This window comes from Strix aluco, chromosome 24, assembly GCF_031877795.1.
Source record: "Strix aluco isolate bStrAlu1 chromosome 24, bStrAlu1.hap1, whole genome shotgun sequence".
Classification (NCBI taxonomy): domain Eukaryota; kingdom Metazoa; phylum Chordata; class Aves; order Strigiformes; family Strigidae; genus Strix; species Strix aluco.
The window spans coordinates 5,306,085-5,324,724 of NC_133954.1; the positions used below are offsets into that span (position 1 = coordinate 5,306,085).

Genomic DNA, 18,640 nt, shown 5'->3' on the forward strand with positions numbered 1-18,640 from the left:
GGACATGACCGTTGCCAATTTAGACACCTCACCTTTGCTTGAAGGTTTGGTTTTGTACCTGTACAAATGTTGAATTATATGAGGAAATTACTGTCTGCAACCTCTAAGGCGATCTCCCTCCCCCTCTTTTTATTAACTGGCAACTACCTACCTGTACCCACTCCCGGTGTAATCACTGTATCTGAGCTCAGCTTAATGGACAGCATTGCTCCTGGGAAGATTTCACTGACTGCAAAATTACACTGAAGTGAATTAGGCTCTACGGTTTCTGAGCTGTGCTTTCCCAGCCGCGGATCTGAGTTCCTCCCTATTGAATTGCAGACGAACTGACATCAAGCAGACATCTGTTAGCACTCAAAATGGAGGAAGTATCAGCATTTAAAGTTCTAAGATTCTGTTCCAAAAGCAGTGATCTTCCTTGGTTTGATGCGTATTTTGTGCATCTTATATGAGCAGGCAGCTGCCAGTTTGTTTATGTGTTAGCTTGAGGCTTTGAACCTCTCCTTTTATCTCAGACAATCCAGCAGGCTCTCCTCTTGCAGCTGCAGAACTGCCTTCCTGCCATTGGCACTAGATTTCTTTTTTTAAGCAGTCTCCTTTTACTGATACCTGTGCTAATGACAAGATTATGTTCTATGTTAGGAAACTGAGTCAAGGCTAGGTTGGTACTGCAGTTATCCTTCATACCTATGAATTTGCAAAGACTGCTCAGCTTAATAAATATAATCATCGGTATATGCCAAGATTTTCTTAAGGACTGTTTTTCCGTAGAGGACTAGTTCATCATCTTTCAGTGTGTTTTACAGAAAGTTTAACAGAAGCATTTTTTTGTTATTTTTGCAGGATTATGTTGATAAAGAAAAGGCAATTGCCAAGGCTTTGGAAGACCTCAGAGCAAACTTCTACTGTGAACTCTGTGACAAGCAGTATCAAAAGCATCAAGAGTTTGACAACCACATAAACTCTTACGATCATGCTCACAAGCAGGTAAACAAGTGTTGATAGCACAGTTCATCAGTTTTGTATTCATTGCAGTGGTCTTGTTTGTGGTTAATACTGCGAATTTCCCCAGTGTATCTGTTTTCCTTATAGCCCCAGGAATAGGTGTTTTATGTCACTGGTTGAGATTCTTATGCCCACCATGTATTTAAAAAATAAACCCAACCCACAGCTGGCATCAAGGATCCCAGTTTTGAATGACCCATGAGCAGGAATGGGCTGCTGTTAAACTGGGAAGACTACATGTGGGTAGGGATGGCTCCCAGTTAGCATCAGCTTTTAACGTAGTACAACTCTGGAGACTGATGATATGCCACGTGTGCGCATTTTAATACTTTAGTCTGTGTTCTGTCACATTACTGAAAACAGACTAGGAAATAATGGGCTGTGTCAAAGGAATCATCAAAAAGGAGCACTCTCCAAATTCTGTAACCCTCGGGAGAAGGTGGATTCAGAATCTGTGTGGAACTGGCTTTGGTCCCAAGGTAGGGCTGTCCTGTAGTATCTACACGATACTTCACGCTGCACAGTCAATACTAAAAGTTCATGTGTTAGCCTGATCTATTTGATCATTTGAAACTGCTAAATGAGATGTAAACGTACAGCAGGTAGCAGTGTTGTGCTTATCTAGAGATGAAATTGCTCAAAGGAGGCTTTTTGATACTTCTAGGCACAAATCCTAACAATACAATCATTAAAATGCTGATAACTTCTGGAGGATGTGCTGTAGAGTACTAGATGTTTCAAAATAGCAGTGAAGTAACAGTTTGAAAACAAGAATATGGCATTACAGAGCATGATTTTTTTGTGTGTGTGTGTATTAAGGATAGGATATGATAGTGCAAAGTAAATTCACCAAGGGAGTCTTAACAGGAATTCTCACAGCAGGGAAGTTTCTGTTTGAGTACTGTGATGAGTGGTGGTGTAATAGAATGAAGAGCAGAAATTCGTCCGTTTACTTTGTATTGAGAAGACGGGCTGCTTTGACCGAGCTGGTGGCACAGTCGTGATACCTGATAGCAGTGTACTTCATCTGAAGTTTTCCATCAGCTTGGTTGAAACTTGAGTGCAATGACGTGCATCTATTTAGGAGGTGGAAGGACCTGTTTGTGTCACATTCTTACCGCGTGGTGATGCAGTATGATTATGTCAACTCCTGTTTAAAACCCTTGGGTGATTAACAGGGGGACTGACGTGAGGTTGGTAAGGCTGAGAGTTATTCTAGCATCTAGAGATGCTGTAGAAGAAGAAACAAACCTGTGGAAAGCAACCACTCACTGGTATAAAAGGGCTCAGCAGTAGAGGTGCAAGAAGAGTGACCTGCAGGAAAAATGTCTGGGGAACACGCAGGGTGGTGTAATCTCATTGGTAGAAAGGATTTGGGGGTTGCTTGGTACTGCTGATTATTTTTAAAGGAATTGATGATCTTGGATAATTTGCATCCATTGCAGTAACTTCAGGCAGGCTTTGGAGAAAATGAGCCTTCAAACTCTCGCTACGTCAGCCAGCATTAATTTCTAGTTACAGAGGGATTTAAAAGAAGAAGCAATCCTGTTTTGCTTAGGGAAGAAATTGCTTGTGCAGCTTTGTCGTGCTGAAATGTGTGTCACCCTGTTGGGTCAGCGTTCAGTAAGTGAACTTGAAACTACCTAGAAATAATGAAGGTAAATTTGCATAAGTAACATTATCTCGCTTCTGTTGTTCATTACCGCTCAAGATAGGCTCATTTCTAGCAGCCTATTCTAAATTTTAAGGTAGTTTGAAAAAAACCCCAAAAACCACGCTGTGCTTTTCATAATACGTTGCACGTTGATGTTTCGTATTTTGCCTCTTTGGACAAGAAGGCAAGGTTACATAAAAGCTAACAAATTTTTTAAGGAAAAACATAGTTTTCCTAAAAGTAGGCTAATCAGTAGGCTTTCTTGGAAAGATGAGACATTATGGTATCCTAGATAATTACAGCAAACTGACCTGGTACATATTATCTGCAAAGTTTTACCTTCTCAGCGGTAATTCTTGAGGCAACAGTGCTTTGGCTTTGCCTTTTTCTTAGCTTGTTGAACAGATTTCCACGGGATCGTTTTTGCTTTTAAGTATTTTTAGTTACACATACCCATGACGTTGAAGTGTTTGCTTATTCCTTCTGTGGCTCAGCGAGCATTAGGCTGTCCCTGTAAATAGATGTTCCATCCTCAGATCCCTTACTGCTCCCAAGTTATAAAGACACTGTCTTGTATTCCAGGAAGGAACTCAGGATTATTGCGAAACAGGGACGATAGGTAAGTGTATTGATCCCTACCGCATAAATTTTGGACCCACCAACTTGTCAACACCAAACAATTAAAGGGGAGGTTTTATTATTATTATTATTTCCTAACTCTACTGGTTTCATATAGCATTTGGATATGTCTGAATCGACCTCAGCACTAAGTTTCTATCCAAAAGGCAGCGTATCTAGATTACCTTAACTGGGAAAATAATCTTCAATTTATTATCACAAACCATTGGCCTGTTTAAGTCATTGCATTTTTAAACATCTTGTTGGAGGTGTACAGTGTTGTTCTCTAGATTTTTTTTTTTTAATTAGGTTGATACTTGAAATGAGAAGTACAGGTGTTTTACAGACCAGTAACCCTATCTGTTCACCAAATGGTCAGTCCCTCTCAGGGGAAGCCATACAGGAGTTCGTACAGATGGCACTTCAAGGGAAAATAAACTCTGTTCCCTTGAAGATCCTTCAGTGAGCAACCTGTAACCATAGATGTCATAATTTTTTGTATCCTTGAAAGCTATTGATAACTTTATTGGAGTTTTTTTAGCTGTAAGATCTTGAGCCCAGCAGCTAGAAGGACTGGTAGCTTGTGAAGGACCCCTGCCTCTGTTGTGCAGTCTTGACTGTCAGCAGAGTAATAATAATTACCAGACAAATGCAAAAGAAGGCAAATGTAGAAAGAAGACTTCTCCTGCAGCTAGCGAGGAACTTGGGTAGTGAAGGTGGGCCCAGTGTATTTTTGTGCTGCTTTCCTGCAGATAATGTGATGTCCAGATGCTTGAGAGCTCCCACAGTCATCCAGTACTCTGGACTTAGTGGGAATGTGTCCTTAGGGCTTTACATCCGAGTGGGCCCTTTGGGTTTGGGTTTTGACATCAAGGTAGGATACTTCATGTTAGATTTGCATGAAGATGAACGTGGGTCACTTTATCTGGGGTTGCACCCAGCTTGTGTGTTCATATCAAATAAACCTAATCTGTATTGCCCATCACTTAGAGCAGCTTGCAAAAATTGTTTCGGTTGGAATTATCTTATGTGTAAGTAATGTAGCGTTTACAGTCAGCTTCTACTGTTGGGTGGTTTTTTTTACTTATCCAAGAACTTACAGAATCTCCTATACAGTCACCTCTTTCCTGCTAGCATGCCTGATGAAGGGTTGAGCTGTTTACTGAGTCACTGACCCAACAGAATAAAAACATTCACCTTCTGAATTCACTGTGAAAAACAAACATCATCTTGTGTGAACTTTTGCCAGGTTAACTGTGAGAACGCTAACCAGTATTGAAATGCGGTCTTTTATGTAGCTTTCATTTTATTTATTTCTAAATGTGTGGCGTTTTGGAGGTGTATATGATTAATTCTTCATAGATTCTCTTTATAAAAGGCTAAAGGGAAGGTATTTCCATAAAGAAGCTCTTTGGGAAAGAGGGTGGAACTAAGAACTGAAGCTATAGATCTCCAGTTCTCTTCATGCCCTACTTATCTGGATCTTTGCTTCTAATGCAGAGGGGGAGGGATCTGTTAAAGCACAATAAAATTACCAACGCGGTCACTGCTGTGGTTGATGAGTACTCCAAATCCAAACCCTGAACTTTCTGGTTTGGGGAGAATTGGACTTGTGCTTTCCAGAAACTTGTATCTTCAAGCACAGCCTGAACGTGGAAGACTGAAGAGAGAATCTCCAAGATCCTTGGTGGTACATGGGAGGCTTTTCTACTCTAGACATGTTTTACCCTCAAAAAACCCGTGGTATTTTTCTTAACCCAGTTTTAGCTGTTCGGCTGCTCATTTGCTGATGGCAAACACATTTGGAGAAGGGCACTCGCACATGGAGAGTGTTCAATAAAAAAGTCTTCAGCATGCAAGGCCTGGACGTTGTGATTACGAGCCATGCAAGTCTCCTGAAGGGCAGGCAGACTTGTGTCCTTGGGTTATCTGTGTTACATTATTGCGTGGTATATTTTCCCAAGTTGAAAATGAGGTGTCAGGGTAGAAATTAAGATGAAATAAAACTGCAGTTGTGTGCCATTTCCCCTCTGCTCTTTTCACTTCACTTACGAGCGTGCAAAGAATGTTGATTACCAAAAATAAGCAGGGCTTGTGTTCTCACTTATATAAAATTATAAAGGCTGCCATCCCTTGAGCTCATATTTAGCTAATGGTGTAGCTCACTCCCAGAAGCTTTTGTGGCAAAGAATTGAGCGCACGTCAAAAGTTCAGAAAGCCAGAAATCTGCTGGCGTGTAATGAAAAGTACATTATTATTTTATTTAATAGGGATTGGCAGAGAGACTTGAGAACAATAACAGGGGAGGAGTAGGCTCTAATGCCATTGTGCTGTCACATGAGCTGCCTCCTGTCTCAAGCCAATGCAGAAATCTTCACTGGACGTGGATCCAGTCTGTCCCTCTCTCCTGAATGTAACGTTTGTCATGAAAGTCTCAGATCTTAGGTCTAGTAAAGCAGTGTAGTGGAGTGCTTTTTTATTCTGAGAATCAAATCTCTTTCTGCTCTTCAATTGTAGGCAAAGAATGCCTCTCGAATGGACCTCATTTCAGCAAAATTGCATGGCTTTGTCAACTTAAACTGAGAAAATCCATGAACCTGCAAAGCATTGCACTCCAGTTTGGTACTGGGGAGGTCTTACTCAATACCATCTCACCAGAAAATCTCACGTACAATTGCCACAGCGTGCGCTGAGTTTTTTCCTGTTACGTCAGGTTCTGAATCCTGATTGCCCCCCTTTTGTTTAACCACTTTCACGTCTCTGTGATGGGCTATCTCTAGAGCTTTTAAACGATTCTGGAGTGCAGCTTATTTAAGCCGATTTGAAGAGAATTGGAAGGTAATGGCATTGTATGCCAATTTGGCCTCTCCTGAGCTGTGCAGTGATTGGGAGATAATCCATTACTGTAGCCTCTTTGTGCTGGAGTACTGAGGTAGCCACAGATTTTATAGAAAACCATTTTTTTTAAGAGCTCGATTTGCACTCCCATTGAAATTTGGAGACTACTTAGTAATTTTGTTAGAAACAAGGCTGAAAACTTAGAATACTATTCTTTGTTACAAAGCTGAGGTGGGTGGCAGCTATTAATAAAATGTAATACCAAGCTGAAGGAAGGCTTGAGGTAGTGAAGTACTGCTTGAGGCTTGAAGTACTGCTTCTAGTGTGCAGAAATACAGGCAAACTTTAAGTGCTAGTGATCTGTGTCCTTATTTGCTGGTCACTGGGCTTACTGATGTGGCCCTTCTTACAGCTGAAGTAATAAACCAGCGGAATAATATTTCTTGGCTTCATGGTCACTGTCATCCTACAATTTGTAAATGTGTTGCTGCTTAGATAAACCTTCTACTTCCTTAGAAAACACACTGCTGCTCCTCAGAAAAAATGCTTCCTAATTTTTAAATCCTACAGTAGCATGAAGCTATATGTTTGATTTAATACAGGTTGGTGGCTCTGATCCTATTGAAGAAATTATAGTTTTGCTGAGCACTATGGGAAGACTTTAAAAGGCTGATTTCACCCCAAGAAGATGAGTTCCCAGGACTTCTTTTCCATAGTTGGTGGGGAGAAGCTTCCTGAGGATGATTGAGTGGCTATGTTACATTCTTATTTAAATGTTTTTGCTGTGTTGGGGGGGGCAGCTCTGCAACTGTCCTCCCGCGACTGTCCAGCCTCTGTGAACACCCACACATATGGTGTGGCCCAAAAAGTAATTTAGAGATTTTGGAGGATTAGAATAATGAACACTTGCCTAAGGATTAGATGGAAATTTCTTTAGTGTGAGCCTAGCTTCGATATCGATTGAGTTCAAATAGCTTTCTGGGAAGGCTGAGACCTGGAGCATGCTGAAAAGCATTTCATTGCTTCGATATACTCCTTTCACTACTGTGAAATTCTACTTCAGGCTTTTAATTGCTTCACTCCAGTTAGGTTTGGGGGAGGAGGGTAGGCATAGCTGTAGTTAACTGGTTATCCACTGTTCTTTGCCTGGATAAATGACTGGATTCAATTATGCACTTGAAACAATGAGCGGGGTAACAGTTACTCTGACAGGATATTTTGAAAAGTTCTGGCTATTTTAAGAGTTCAGTGCTAATCAGCTGCCTGTGAACATAAGCGTTCTGCATCTGTTCCGGTGGTGATTTGTTTTTACAGATGAGCAGTCTGGTCTTCTGTCGTCCCTCCTTCCCCTACTCCAGGTTGCGTTCATGTAAGATAATGTGGTCCAGTCAGGTTTGCTGGAACTTGGCTCTTTTGCAAACTTGAGAAATCATTTCTGATGAGAGGTGCATCATTTTAGGTCAGTCAAAGATGCTGAGCTATATTATGTTCCATATTTTACATTTCTAAGGAGATGGCATGGTGCAGTTGTGGAGCTTTTCTGTCCTATACTTGCCAGCAAGACCCTTCTTCTTTCTGGCCCCTGTGTGACAAAAAGAAACTCAGCCTTGAGATCACTTAGTCCTTTGTAAAATCAGACCAATTTTTCCCCAGTTTGGGGAGTAATAAATTCTCAGCAGTCTTGAAACCATGGCTAGTGGTTTATCATCTTAAAAGGCACCGATACCAGTGTAGCTAGGTGTTGGCGTGTGTGGCGTGTTCTGGAGCTGCAGTGCATCAGGATAGTTCATTTGCTTCATCACTTCCAATTTCTAAGTGTCGAGAGCGGGAGGTCTGGGGGAGCAGAGATATGCAAAGGTCAGCATTTAAGGATGGGCACTTAATTCTGTTTTCATTAAGATTGTCCCTGGTAACCAGGACAGGGTTGCATTGTGGGCAGCTGAATCATTATCAACTGACTTTGAGCCCATTTTATTTCCCAGGGAGATGTTTAAGGCCATGTCTGGGGGGTGGAGGTGGGTTTCTGAGTGCATCATTGCACCTTCCTCTTTAAAGTAAAAGGTCACAGTTCATTTCTGTTGTAAATAGCTGGGTCATATTTTTTTCCAAATGGATGAGTGATCTAGAGACTTGGCATCAAACCCCAGTTAAATAGTTTTGTCAGCTGTTGGTGACTTTCACTTCCTGGAGCATTTTAGATACGCTTTTTAAATCAGCATGAAAAAGCTGATAGCATTGCTTAGTCCGGGTTTTTTTTTTCCCCCTTCCCTCTTGGAAAAAAATTTACTATTTAACATACACCACAAAACCCTTGAGCCCTTTACTTGTCCTGGTGAAAGTAGCTCTGTTGTTCCAGGTGGGATCATTGCTGTGTCCGTATGTGTATGTGTGTTCCCCACTTGTGCTCCAGCCTCCCTAAGCCGAGTCCCGTAGCTTTGCTGGCTCAGCTCCTTCTCCGTAGAATAGCTCGCAGACACACCGAGAGCATGTGTAGTAATGCTTGCTTTTTATTTATTTTTTTTTTCTCTCTTCCACTCTTGTTTTATTTTTACTTTCTTTTTTTTTTTCTTTGTGATGTGACGTTTTCAGCTGATGTATTGAAAGCAAACCCTTCTAATTTTGGAGTCCAGATCACAAGAGTGAGTTTCTACTAGTGTCTGTAGCTGTATTTTTTTTTGTGTGTCCTCCCCTCTGATTTTGGTAACGCTCACCCACATTTAGTAAATACAATTAGGTAAGAGAATCCTCTGTCTTGTCAAATCTTCCCCTTTTTCACAAAGCAATGTTCTCGTTACATTGGGCCAACTTAATTCCTCTGATTTGAACTTTGGGTTAGTTTTCAGATCCAGTGTTTCTGTGTGTACCGGTCTGACTCTGCTCCATTGAAGAGGCAGAGTCAGCCAGCTGAAAGGTATTAGAATTCACCAATGATTGTACATTTAGTACAAGAATTTTTCTGAAGTGACTACTGCGTTGAGTACCATTAGTCCTTCAGACCCTTCACGAAATGCCTGAAAAACATGAAACTTCTTCAAAAGTTGGGTACACGATGCTTTCTGGAATTGGGCCTTTTGAAAGGGTTTCAAATTGTGCACCAAAAAAAGAAAAGTTAATCCCTTAGGATGGTAGAGGTCTTCCTTTGCTGCTTTCTGTTACTTAAACTTCTGTATAGCACTCTAAACAACAACAACAAAAAAGTCTTGTGACATTTCACATGTATTCAAAGGAAAAACAGCAGCCTCTTCCTAGTTCTTTGAGACAAGGACTTTCAAAAAATTTTCTGAAGTCTTGGATGTTCAATTTCTATTAGAATTGGATATCTAGATTTCCTCAGTGATGTCTGATGTTTGAAATTCCTTGGGTTTGGGTTTACTTCCTCATATGATCAGATTTCTGGGGAGCTTAGTGTTTCTGCCCTCTACAGTGTTCAACCCCAAAAGACCCCACTGCACTTTAGAGCATTTTGTTTCTTGAGAGACTGTCTCAGAACTACTGTCAGGAAAGCAAGTAACTGTTTGTGGTGTATGTTGTATTATTTATTTGCTTACCGGAATCATTTGCATGGGATTTTTGGCACCTTTTCCAATGTAATTTGTACATTGCTTTTGTAAGATACAATACCTGGGTAACTCTCTTGCACCAGCTAATCCCTTTCTGTTTTTTGGCCCATGCTATTAAGACTTCTGTCATGCACTGTTTGTCAAGTACATTTGCACCCTGCAAGAGCAGCAAAAGTAAACAGTCTTTTTTTTTTTTTTCCTTCCAGAATTTGCTTGTTGCTTTGAAATCAGCTTTATTGTACATGCTAAAGAAAACCAGTAATGTTGATTGGAAATGCATATATACAGACTTGATGTCATAGCCAAAAGTGATCAACAGTTGTCTTTTCATTTAGCTACTGGGAGGATGGCAATGTGCTCCATTTGGTTTGTTGAGCTAAGATGCTGTTGCTCCATCCTAGCTCAATAAATGTCACTGGGGAGGGACTTCACAGTGTACTTTCCAGCGCTACAGCAAAGAGCTTTTGGACATTAAACCAAACACCGCTTTTATCTAATCCGTCCCTGCTTTCTTTTGCCTCAGAGGTTGAAAGATCTCAAGCAAAGGGAGTTTGCTCGCAATGTCTCTTCAAGATCACGTAAAGATGAAAGGAAGCAGGAGAAAGCCCTCCGGCGTCTGCACGAACTGGCTGAACAGAGGAGGCAGCCTGAATGGTGAGTGCAGGTGATCCCCGAGCACCCCTGGAGGTGTGTGGGAGTCCTGCGTGGGACTGCGGCCCTGTGCACTGGCGTTCTTGCTCCTGTAATCCTGTGTGGGTTTTGAGGGCAAAGCTTCATGCCTGAGTTTGGCCTCGTGCTGTGTTTTCAGTAGGAGTGAATTCACCAAACCAGTAGTCCAGAGCGTCCCCAAATTGCTTTATCCAGCAATACGTTTTCTTCAGTTACTTAATTTAAAACGTTCAAATGGCTGTATAATGCTATTTTAATGCATATTTCTGGATACAAGAGGACTTGAAATGTGTAAAAGACTGTTTTAAATGAGGCATGAATCCAACTGCAGAGGTAGACAAATGGCAGTCAGCTGTTTTCTCTATTTTAACTTGTTCGTACAGTGCTCCTGGAAGTGGACCCATGTTCAGAACCACCACGGTGGCTGTGGATGAGGAGGGTGGAGATGATGACGATTCTGCAGCCAACAGCAGCTCTTTCATCCAGACGGCTTCTGGTCAAGCTACAGAGATGACTATGGACAGAGGTTTCCTAAACACTGGACAAGTCGGTGGCACTGTTATGCCGAGCCAGATGCCCACGCAGGCAGCGCAGGCAATCAGCTTTGGCATTAAGAACGCTTTGGGAACTCCACTGCAGAAGATAGGTGTGTCATTTTCATTTGCGAAGAAGACCCCGGTGAAGCTTGAGACCATAGCTTCTGTTTTCAAGGACCACGTGGAAGAATCAAGTTCTGCAGACGGAGCAAAAGCTGATGAGAGAGGGTCCTCAGATGCAGGGAATCTGCTGAAATCTGGCGAGGGCGAAAGCACAAATAATTCTGATGGCAAGGCGGAGGAAGATGACCAGCATGACAAAGATAGTGGATCTCTAGCCACTACGTTATCTAAACTAAAAAAGATGAGACGAGAAGATGGACCAATGGCAGTTGAACCAGAATACTACCACTATATTCCCCCAGCCCACTGTAAAGTAAAGCCTAATTTTCAATTCCTGCTTTTCATGAAGTCTACCGAACAAATGGAAGCTGAAAATGTGAACAAAAAACCCACGCATGAAGTTAAAAAGGGTAATTCTCCGAAACCCAAACCAGGAAAGCACACAGAGAAGGCCGCTGAGAGCGCGGGGCAGCAGAAGGAGCAGAGTACTACTGAAACTGCAGCTCAGCAGAGCAAAACAGAGCTAAAAGAAGGCCTAGAAAATGCAAGTATGCAGGAGAGCAAGCATCTTGCAGAGAGCAATCTCCCCGAGCCAGACACTGCTAAAGAAGTCGCTCAGCCTGTCCCAGGCTGTAAAGATGCCTCTGAAGGACCAAAGCATCCAACCGGACCCTTTTTTCCAGTTCTGAGTAAAGATGAGAGCACGACTCTCCAGTGGCCTTCAGAGCTTCTCATATTTACCAGAGCAGAGCCATCTGTTTCATACAGCTGTAATCCCCTCTATTTTGATTTCAAGCTTTCTCGCAACAAAGATGCTAAAGGTAAAGGGGCAGAGAAATCTAAGGATCCAGGGGGTCTTTGTAAAGAAAACGTTCAGAGCACAGAATCTGGAGAGATAAGCAAACCCAAGGAGGCAGAAAGCGCAGCTAACAGTTCTGCTCTAAAAATGGAAAACAAATCTCTGTCCACCTGTGGCTCCCAGAACAAGCAGGAGTCCAATTTGGCAAGCCTTGGTAAGGGAGAGGGAGAGGACAGTAGCAAATGCGTAACAGGTAAGAGTAAATCTGGAAGGTCTCACAAACACAAAAAGAAAAAGAAGCACAAAAAGTCCAGCAAACACAAACGTAAACACAAGGAGGAAGCTGACGAGAAGGGCCGAAAAACTGACCTGGGGGAAGAGAAACCCAAAAAACGGAAAAGACACAGACACAAAAAAGGCAAATCCTGTCTTTCTACTGAATCGGAACGAGCGCTAAAAACCGAATTGTCTGAAGATTGTAGCCATTTCCAGAAGAAAAAGCGGTGCTCTCAGGAGTCCCAGAGGAAGTCTCTGTCTGCTGAAGAGGGAAGCAGCGGTAAAAAAGAGGATGGTGGTATCTCCTGCCAGGAGCATGGCAGCAAAAAACACAAGGCTGACCTGCAGCAGTTGCCTGCTCTGAGGAGACGGTGTTCGGCTCCTTCCCTGGGCAGGATCAGCCGCAGGAGCCGGCAGAGCAGCGGGGACTACGACAGCGACGAGGGCTCTCACAGGAAGCACTGCCGGCAGAAATCCCCGTCGCAGTACAGCGACGACTACGACTCCGGCAGCGACCACTCCAGGAGCCGCTCCAGGTCGGGGCGCAGACACTCCTCTCACCGCTCCTATTCCAGCAGCTCCGACGCCTCCTCGGACCACAGCCGGTACAGCCGACGCAGGAGTTACTCGGATGATAGCTACAGCGATTACAGTGACCGGTCGAGGTGCCATTCAAAGCGGTCCCACGACTCAGAGGATGACTCTGACTACAACAGCTCCAACCACAGATCAAAGCGGCACAAGTACTCCTCTTCTGAAGATGACTACAGCTCGAGTAGGAGCAGGTCGAGGAGTCGAAGCAGGAGCCGAACTCACCCTCGAGGCAGGTCACGCTCGAGGAGCCGGGGCAGAACACGCAGCAGCAGCTGCAGCCGCAGTCGAAGCAAGAGGAGAAGCCGAAGCGTGACGGGTCGCAGCTGGAAGCGGAGCCGCAGCTATAGCAGGGATCGCAGCCGCAGCACGAGAAGCCACTCGCAGAGATCTCTCTCACGAAAGGGCTCTCGAGGCCACGAGAGCCCCGAAGAGAGGAGGTCCGGGAGAAGAGACTTTATCAGGTCCAAAATCTATCGCTCGCAATCCCCTCACTATTTCCGGACAGGCCGAAGTGAAGGATCATTGCTGAAGAAAGAGGATGGCAAAGGAGAGGATCTGAAAGGATCTGGCTCGCTCTCCCAGAACAGCAGCAGCTCTGGCACAGGGAGGGTCTCAGAAGGTGATTGCAGTCCAGAGGAGAGGAACTCCGTCACTGCAAAACTTCTCTTGGAAAAGATTCAATCCCGGAAGGTTGAGAAGAAGCCCTGCGTCACTGATGAGGTGCTGGCAGGGGCAAACAAGGTGGGCATAAAGCTCAAAGATCCTCCCCAGGGCTACTTTGGCCCAAAACTTCCTCCTTCCTTAGGCAACAAACCGGTTCTCCCCTTAATTGGGAAACTGCCGACCGTTCGAAAACCGAACGCCAAAAGATACGAAGAGTCTGGCTTGGAGAGGGGTGAGGATCAAGAGCTGTCGGATTCTGAGGATGTTTCCCAAGGCCTTGAGGAGGCTCAGTTGGCCGGCCAGTCTCTCCTGGAGGAGGTGGTGATGGTAATTCAGGACAAACCTCTGGATGAGCAGAAACGTGACGAACCTGCCGTGGAAATGCCGTCCATTCCCCTCGAAGCACCGGCGCTCCCCGAGTGCTTTGGTTCTGGAGATCTGGTCATGCCGCACAACTTCCTCTCGGATCCGAGCGATGGCGATGGGCTAGAACCTATGGACGGGGGCAACCAGCCGGTCCCAGTGGAAACCAGTATGATGCCCTTAGTTCCAGATGTCGAGCACTTTCCTGGCTACGTGCCTCAGAGCGGGGAGCCGAGCATCGAAGGGGATCGGGAAGGAGGAGAAGACTCCTCTCTGGCACCGCTCGAGAGCCAGCCGATCACTTTTACACCTGAAGAAATGGAGAAATACAGCAAGCTGCAGCAAGCGGCTCAGCAGCACATTCAGCAGCAACTTCTGGCAAAGCAGGTCAAGGCCTTCCCTGCCTCGGCGGCCCTGGCGCCGGCAGCGCCTGCCCTGCAGCCCATCCACATTCAGCAGCCGGCGGCGGCATCGGCCACCTCCATCACCACGGTGCAGCACGCCATCCTGCAGCACCACGCCGCCGCGGCCGCCGCCGCCATCGGGATTCACCCTCACCCCCATCCCCAGCCTCTCGCTCAGGTTCATCATATACCCCAGCCCCACTTGACCCCTATTTCGTTATCACATTTGACCCACTCGATTATCCCAGGGCACCCCGCTACGTTTCTAGCCAGCCACCCCATCCACATCATTCCGGCGTCAGCTATCCATCCGGGCCCCTTTACTTTTCATCCGGTTCCTCACGCTCTTTATCCGACCCTTCTTGCCCCGAGACCCGCCGCCGCTGCGGCCGCTACGGCGTTACATCTTCACCCTTTGCTGCACCCCATTTTCTCAGGACAGGACTTGCAGCATCCACCCAGTCACGGCACATGAAGGACGAAATGAAGTAACCTGGGAGGAAGGAGAATATTTTGCATTTTGGGAAGGGGTTGAAGTTGATCCAGCTGGCAGGTGAGGCCTGAGAATTTCCTTTCACTCTTTAGCAGCCAAAGAAGCCAAAGGCTCGAGGGCTGGGTAGCAGCAGGCGGCGGGTCAGTTCGTGAGCGTTGTGTATATCCGCTACCAGGGACTGTCTCGCGTCCCCGACACCTCCGTGCACGTCGCAGCACTCTGTCCTGGAAGAATCATTTCACGTGTAAACCAGCGAGACACTTGGAAAGGCTTTTTTTCCCTGGATTCTTACACTTGGTCATTTTCCTTCTGCCGCCTTGTATATGATAAACGAGATTTCACACACGCCTAGTAGGTCTTTAAAAATCCTTTTAATGAGGTCATCTAATTAAAATAGTCAGCATGATTGAATCCGGCTTGTAATCAGTGATAAAACATTGGGTAACTGACAGCTGTGGATCCTGGCGAGGAGACCGATGAAGGGCAGTGCCACTCGTGGTTTGGCTGGGCCAGTACCAGTTTCCAGGCATCACAGGAGATTTCTTGGCACCCTGTCGCTGCATACTTAGGGTTGTTTTTTTCTCGGTGTGAGCAGCAAAGGTGGAAGTAAGGTCTTATTTCAAAGCTGAAGCGAGGAGCTGCGTGCGTGCCCAGAGCTCTGACCCTTCCTCCATCCTTCGTTAGCGTTCTCCTGCGCGAGGACTGCGCCTCGACGCCTTCCGGATAGCCTGGACGGGAGAGAGGTCGGTGATTTCAATCTGGGCTTTGACCGGGGCGGGCGGAATATCACTCTGACTTCCATCTTTTGTGGTGTTGGGAAAGAGGCACTTGGACGAGAGAGAGAAGAAAAATCCCTTTAGGAATTGAAGCAATACAGAGGACTGGGGAGAGCGGCCGGGGTATGTAAAGTGTATTCTTTCCTCTGTAATACTGATGGTTTCCTTTATTAATTTATAGGTTGTTTTTTTTTTTTTTTAATGTAAAGAATTGCACTGAACTCTGTAAACAAAGATGCTGCTTTTTGTAGCTCATATAAAAAGGTTACATTTGTAGTATACCGCAATAATATTTTTTACAGCCAGTTCTTTTAGTGGTACTTGTTCTGGTGGCTTTTGTGTAAATATGTTTGCTGTAGGTGAAATAAGACACTTGTAAAGGTTCAACTTTATAGTTTCAGCTAGATGCAAAATGACTAAGCATGTATATTTTATCAAGCTCATGTATTTTTGAAGTTTTTATGTACTATAAAATGTAAAAAAAAAAAAAAAAAATCTTCATTTAGCATTTTGCAGAAGAAAAAAAAAAAAAATAAAGTGAGACTTGGACTAGGTGAGGTGCGTGGACGAGACCGGTGACTCTAACAGCTAATGAAGGGCATCGCCCGGGCACGCTGCGCCCTCCTTGCCTTTGCCAAGCAGCTGCTTATAGGAATCGACACTGGAGGCAGTCTCAGGAGTGTCAGGAATTTGGGTTGTCTCCCAGAGTATAAAACACCCCCCCCCTTTACTTTTTTTTCTTATTTTATTTTCTTTCTTTCCCCCTGGGTTTGAAGCGGTGACTTGCAGGTGCCAGCCCGGCTGTGCAGTTCAGTACAGTCTTCCAGTGAAGGAGGAGCCTTTAGCCGTAACCGTTTGCCACTGTACACGCAGGGAGAGGTGGTTTGGGATCATCCGCCGAGGCCGTGCCTGCCCCGGGGGTCCCGTAAGGGATCTCTCTGTCCCTGCAGCATCGTCTGCTGGCTGCAGATAACACTAACCGTGGGAGGCTTCTCCCCCACGAGCTCTTCCCAGCGCGCCAGGGCGAGTTGCTGCTGTCCCCGCTGACCTCCTCGTGTTAGAGTGGTTCGGGGGCACCCTACAGTGCTTTGTCGGGGCCTGATTTCCGAGCAGGCAGGCAAACCAGGCAGGAGCAGGCAGCGAGGGGCCGCGGAGCACGCGCCGCTGCCTGGCGTCCCCCTCCTCTCCCCAAGTGCAGCGCTGAGACCCGGAGGGGAGAGATTCAAAGGATCGAAACCTTGAGCTTCCTCACTTTAAACGAGAAACTTTGCGTTTGAGCAGGTTGGACTGAAACACAACGGTCAAAAAAAGGGACTCAATTTCTCTGTAAATAATTAACAGAATACAGTATTAATGTCTCAATGCTGAGCTTCATTAGCTTCTAGATTCAATATGCGTCTTCTGGCACCCTTCACACTGCAGTCAGGGGTTTTTTTGACTTCCAGAATAGTGCTAAAAATAATTAACCTATCATTACTTAACAAGCATAAACAGACTGTATTTAACTTTGTCACATAAGATATATATATAAATATATATATATGCTGTAAAATGAGGGGAAAAAAACCTTTCTAATAAACCAATGATTTGTGGAAAAAATGTGTGGTTTGCATGAGATGACTTGAAGCTGCTGCATCTGATTGCGTTGTAGCCCCGGACTTTTTCCTAAAATAACAGTATCAGATGCTTAGTTCATCGAGTAAAAGTACTTTTCGTTGCAATACTTTGCTCAGAAGATATTGAGCTGGATACAGGGAAAATGTACTCTTAATTAAATTTATTTTTGTTTTTAAAGGACATTATTTTGGGTAGGAGCCCTCAACGCACCAGGTGAGTTCTGCAGGTTCTCTCCTGGCAGGATCAACCTGCCTGGTTGAACTGTCACTAAAGGTGAAACCAGGCTGGAAAGGTGGTGGAGGGGCAGCAGGGCCTGGTGCTGAGTTCAGTTTTGGGCCCCTCACCCCAAAAATGCCATTGAATGACTCGAGCGTGTCCAGAGAAGGGCAACGGAGCTGGTGCAGGGTCTGGAGCACAGGTCTGATGGGGAGCGGCTGAGGGAACTGGGGGGGTTTAGTCTGGAGAAGAGGAGGCTGAGGGGAGACCTCATGGCCCTCTGCAACTCCCTGAAAGGAGGGTGCAGAGAGGGGGGAGGAGTCTCTTGAGCCAAGGAACCAGCGCCAGGCCAAGAGGGAATGGCCTCAAGCTGCGCCAGGGCAGGGTCAGACTGGCTCTTAGGAAGGATTTCTTTGCAGAAGGGGTTGTTGGGCGTTGGAATGGGCTGCCCAGGGCAGGGGGGGAGTCCCCATCCCTGGAGGGGTTGAAGAGTCGGGTTGACCCAGCGCTGAGGGATCTGGTGGAGTTGGGAACGGTCAGGGTGAGGTTCATGGTGGGGCTGGAGGATCTTCAAGGGCTTTTCCAACCTCCATGATTCTGGATTCTGTCTCGCCCACCTCATCCTTCTGCTCCGCACCCTCCCTTGTGCCGGTCCTGGGGCCAGTGCAGCAGTTGGGTGTCGGGGTGCTGCAGCAGTTGGCTGTCGGGGTGCTGCACCCCTCGTCCCTGCCGCGCTCAGGGCAGCGGTGCCGGAGCTGCTCTGGGCCGTAGTGGCTCAAGCAAAGGTCCGTGTCCCCCCAGGTCAGAGCGTGGGGGGATGATGCCGCCTCTCCCCACCCTGCCAGCAGCGCAGTTCCTGTCGTGGGCTCTTCCAGCCCTCCTTCCATCTTGGGTGTTTTGGGTTTTTTTTCCCATTTCTCTCTTCAGCAGCTCCTGAGCTGGGCTGCAGCCCTGTCCCTGCCCTTGCTGCAGTGAGGAGGTGGCACCACAGTTCCTGTCCAACCCGGGGCTTGCCCCTGCTTTGGGGGTCACCCCCGCCTTCACAAGCCTGAATGGGTGTCGGAGGAGGCGAGCGCTCGGGGTGAGCAGCACCAGCCTCTCCTTTCTTAGCTAAAGGTCCTGATTTGGTTAAAAGGAAAAAAAAAAAAGTCCTGAAAATTGCCAGGGTTGGGGTATGGGATGTACCTGCCTTTGCCTGGGCCGGCCTCTTTCGGGTGGCCTGGAACTGCCCGGCTGGATGAATGACAGTGCGGAAGCGTTGCAAGAAACGGGGAATTAAATCATCTGAAAGAAATATAGTTGCCTTAAAGCGGTTCTGGTGTGGGTTTCAGCTGGGTCTGGGTGCTCGCTGCCACCAGCCTGGGAAGAGACCTCCCGAAGAGGAGCAGCTGGTGCGTCGTGCAGACCCCTGTGCCCAGCACGCGCCTCTCCCAGGG

General features: G+C 46.0%; 1 protein-coding gene across 7 annotated transcripts in view; it reads left to right on the top strand.

Annotated features, from left to right (window-relative positions):
• The window catches only part of GPATCH8 (G-patch domain containing 8), a 57,585-nt gene extending 40,615 nt beyond the window's left edge, over positions 1-16,970 (top strand). For 6 of the 7 annotated variants that reach the window (XM_074849831.1, XM_074849835.1, XM_074849834.1 and 3 more), the window contains 5 exons: positions 844-987; positions 3,242-3,278; positions 8,705-8,754; positions 10,199-10,329; positions 10,728-16,970. In XM_074849831.1, the coding sequence (XP_074705932.1) occupies positions 844-987; positions 3,242-3,278; positions 8,705-8,754; positions 10,199-10,329; positions 10,728-14,577 (4,212 nt within the window). In that variant the 3' untranslated portion in view covers positions 14,578-16,970. The remainder of the gene's footprint in view (positions 1-843; positions 988-3,241; positions 3,279-8,704; positions 8,755-10,198; positions 10,330-10,727) is intronic. The other variant, XM_074849832.1, reaches the window with a different exon arrangement.
• Positions 16,971-18,640: the final 1,670 nt, after the last annotated feature.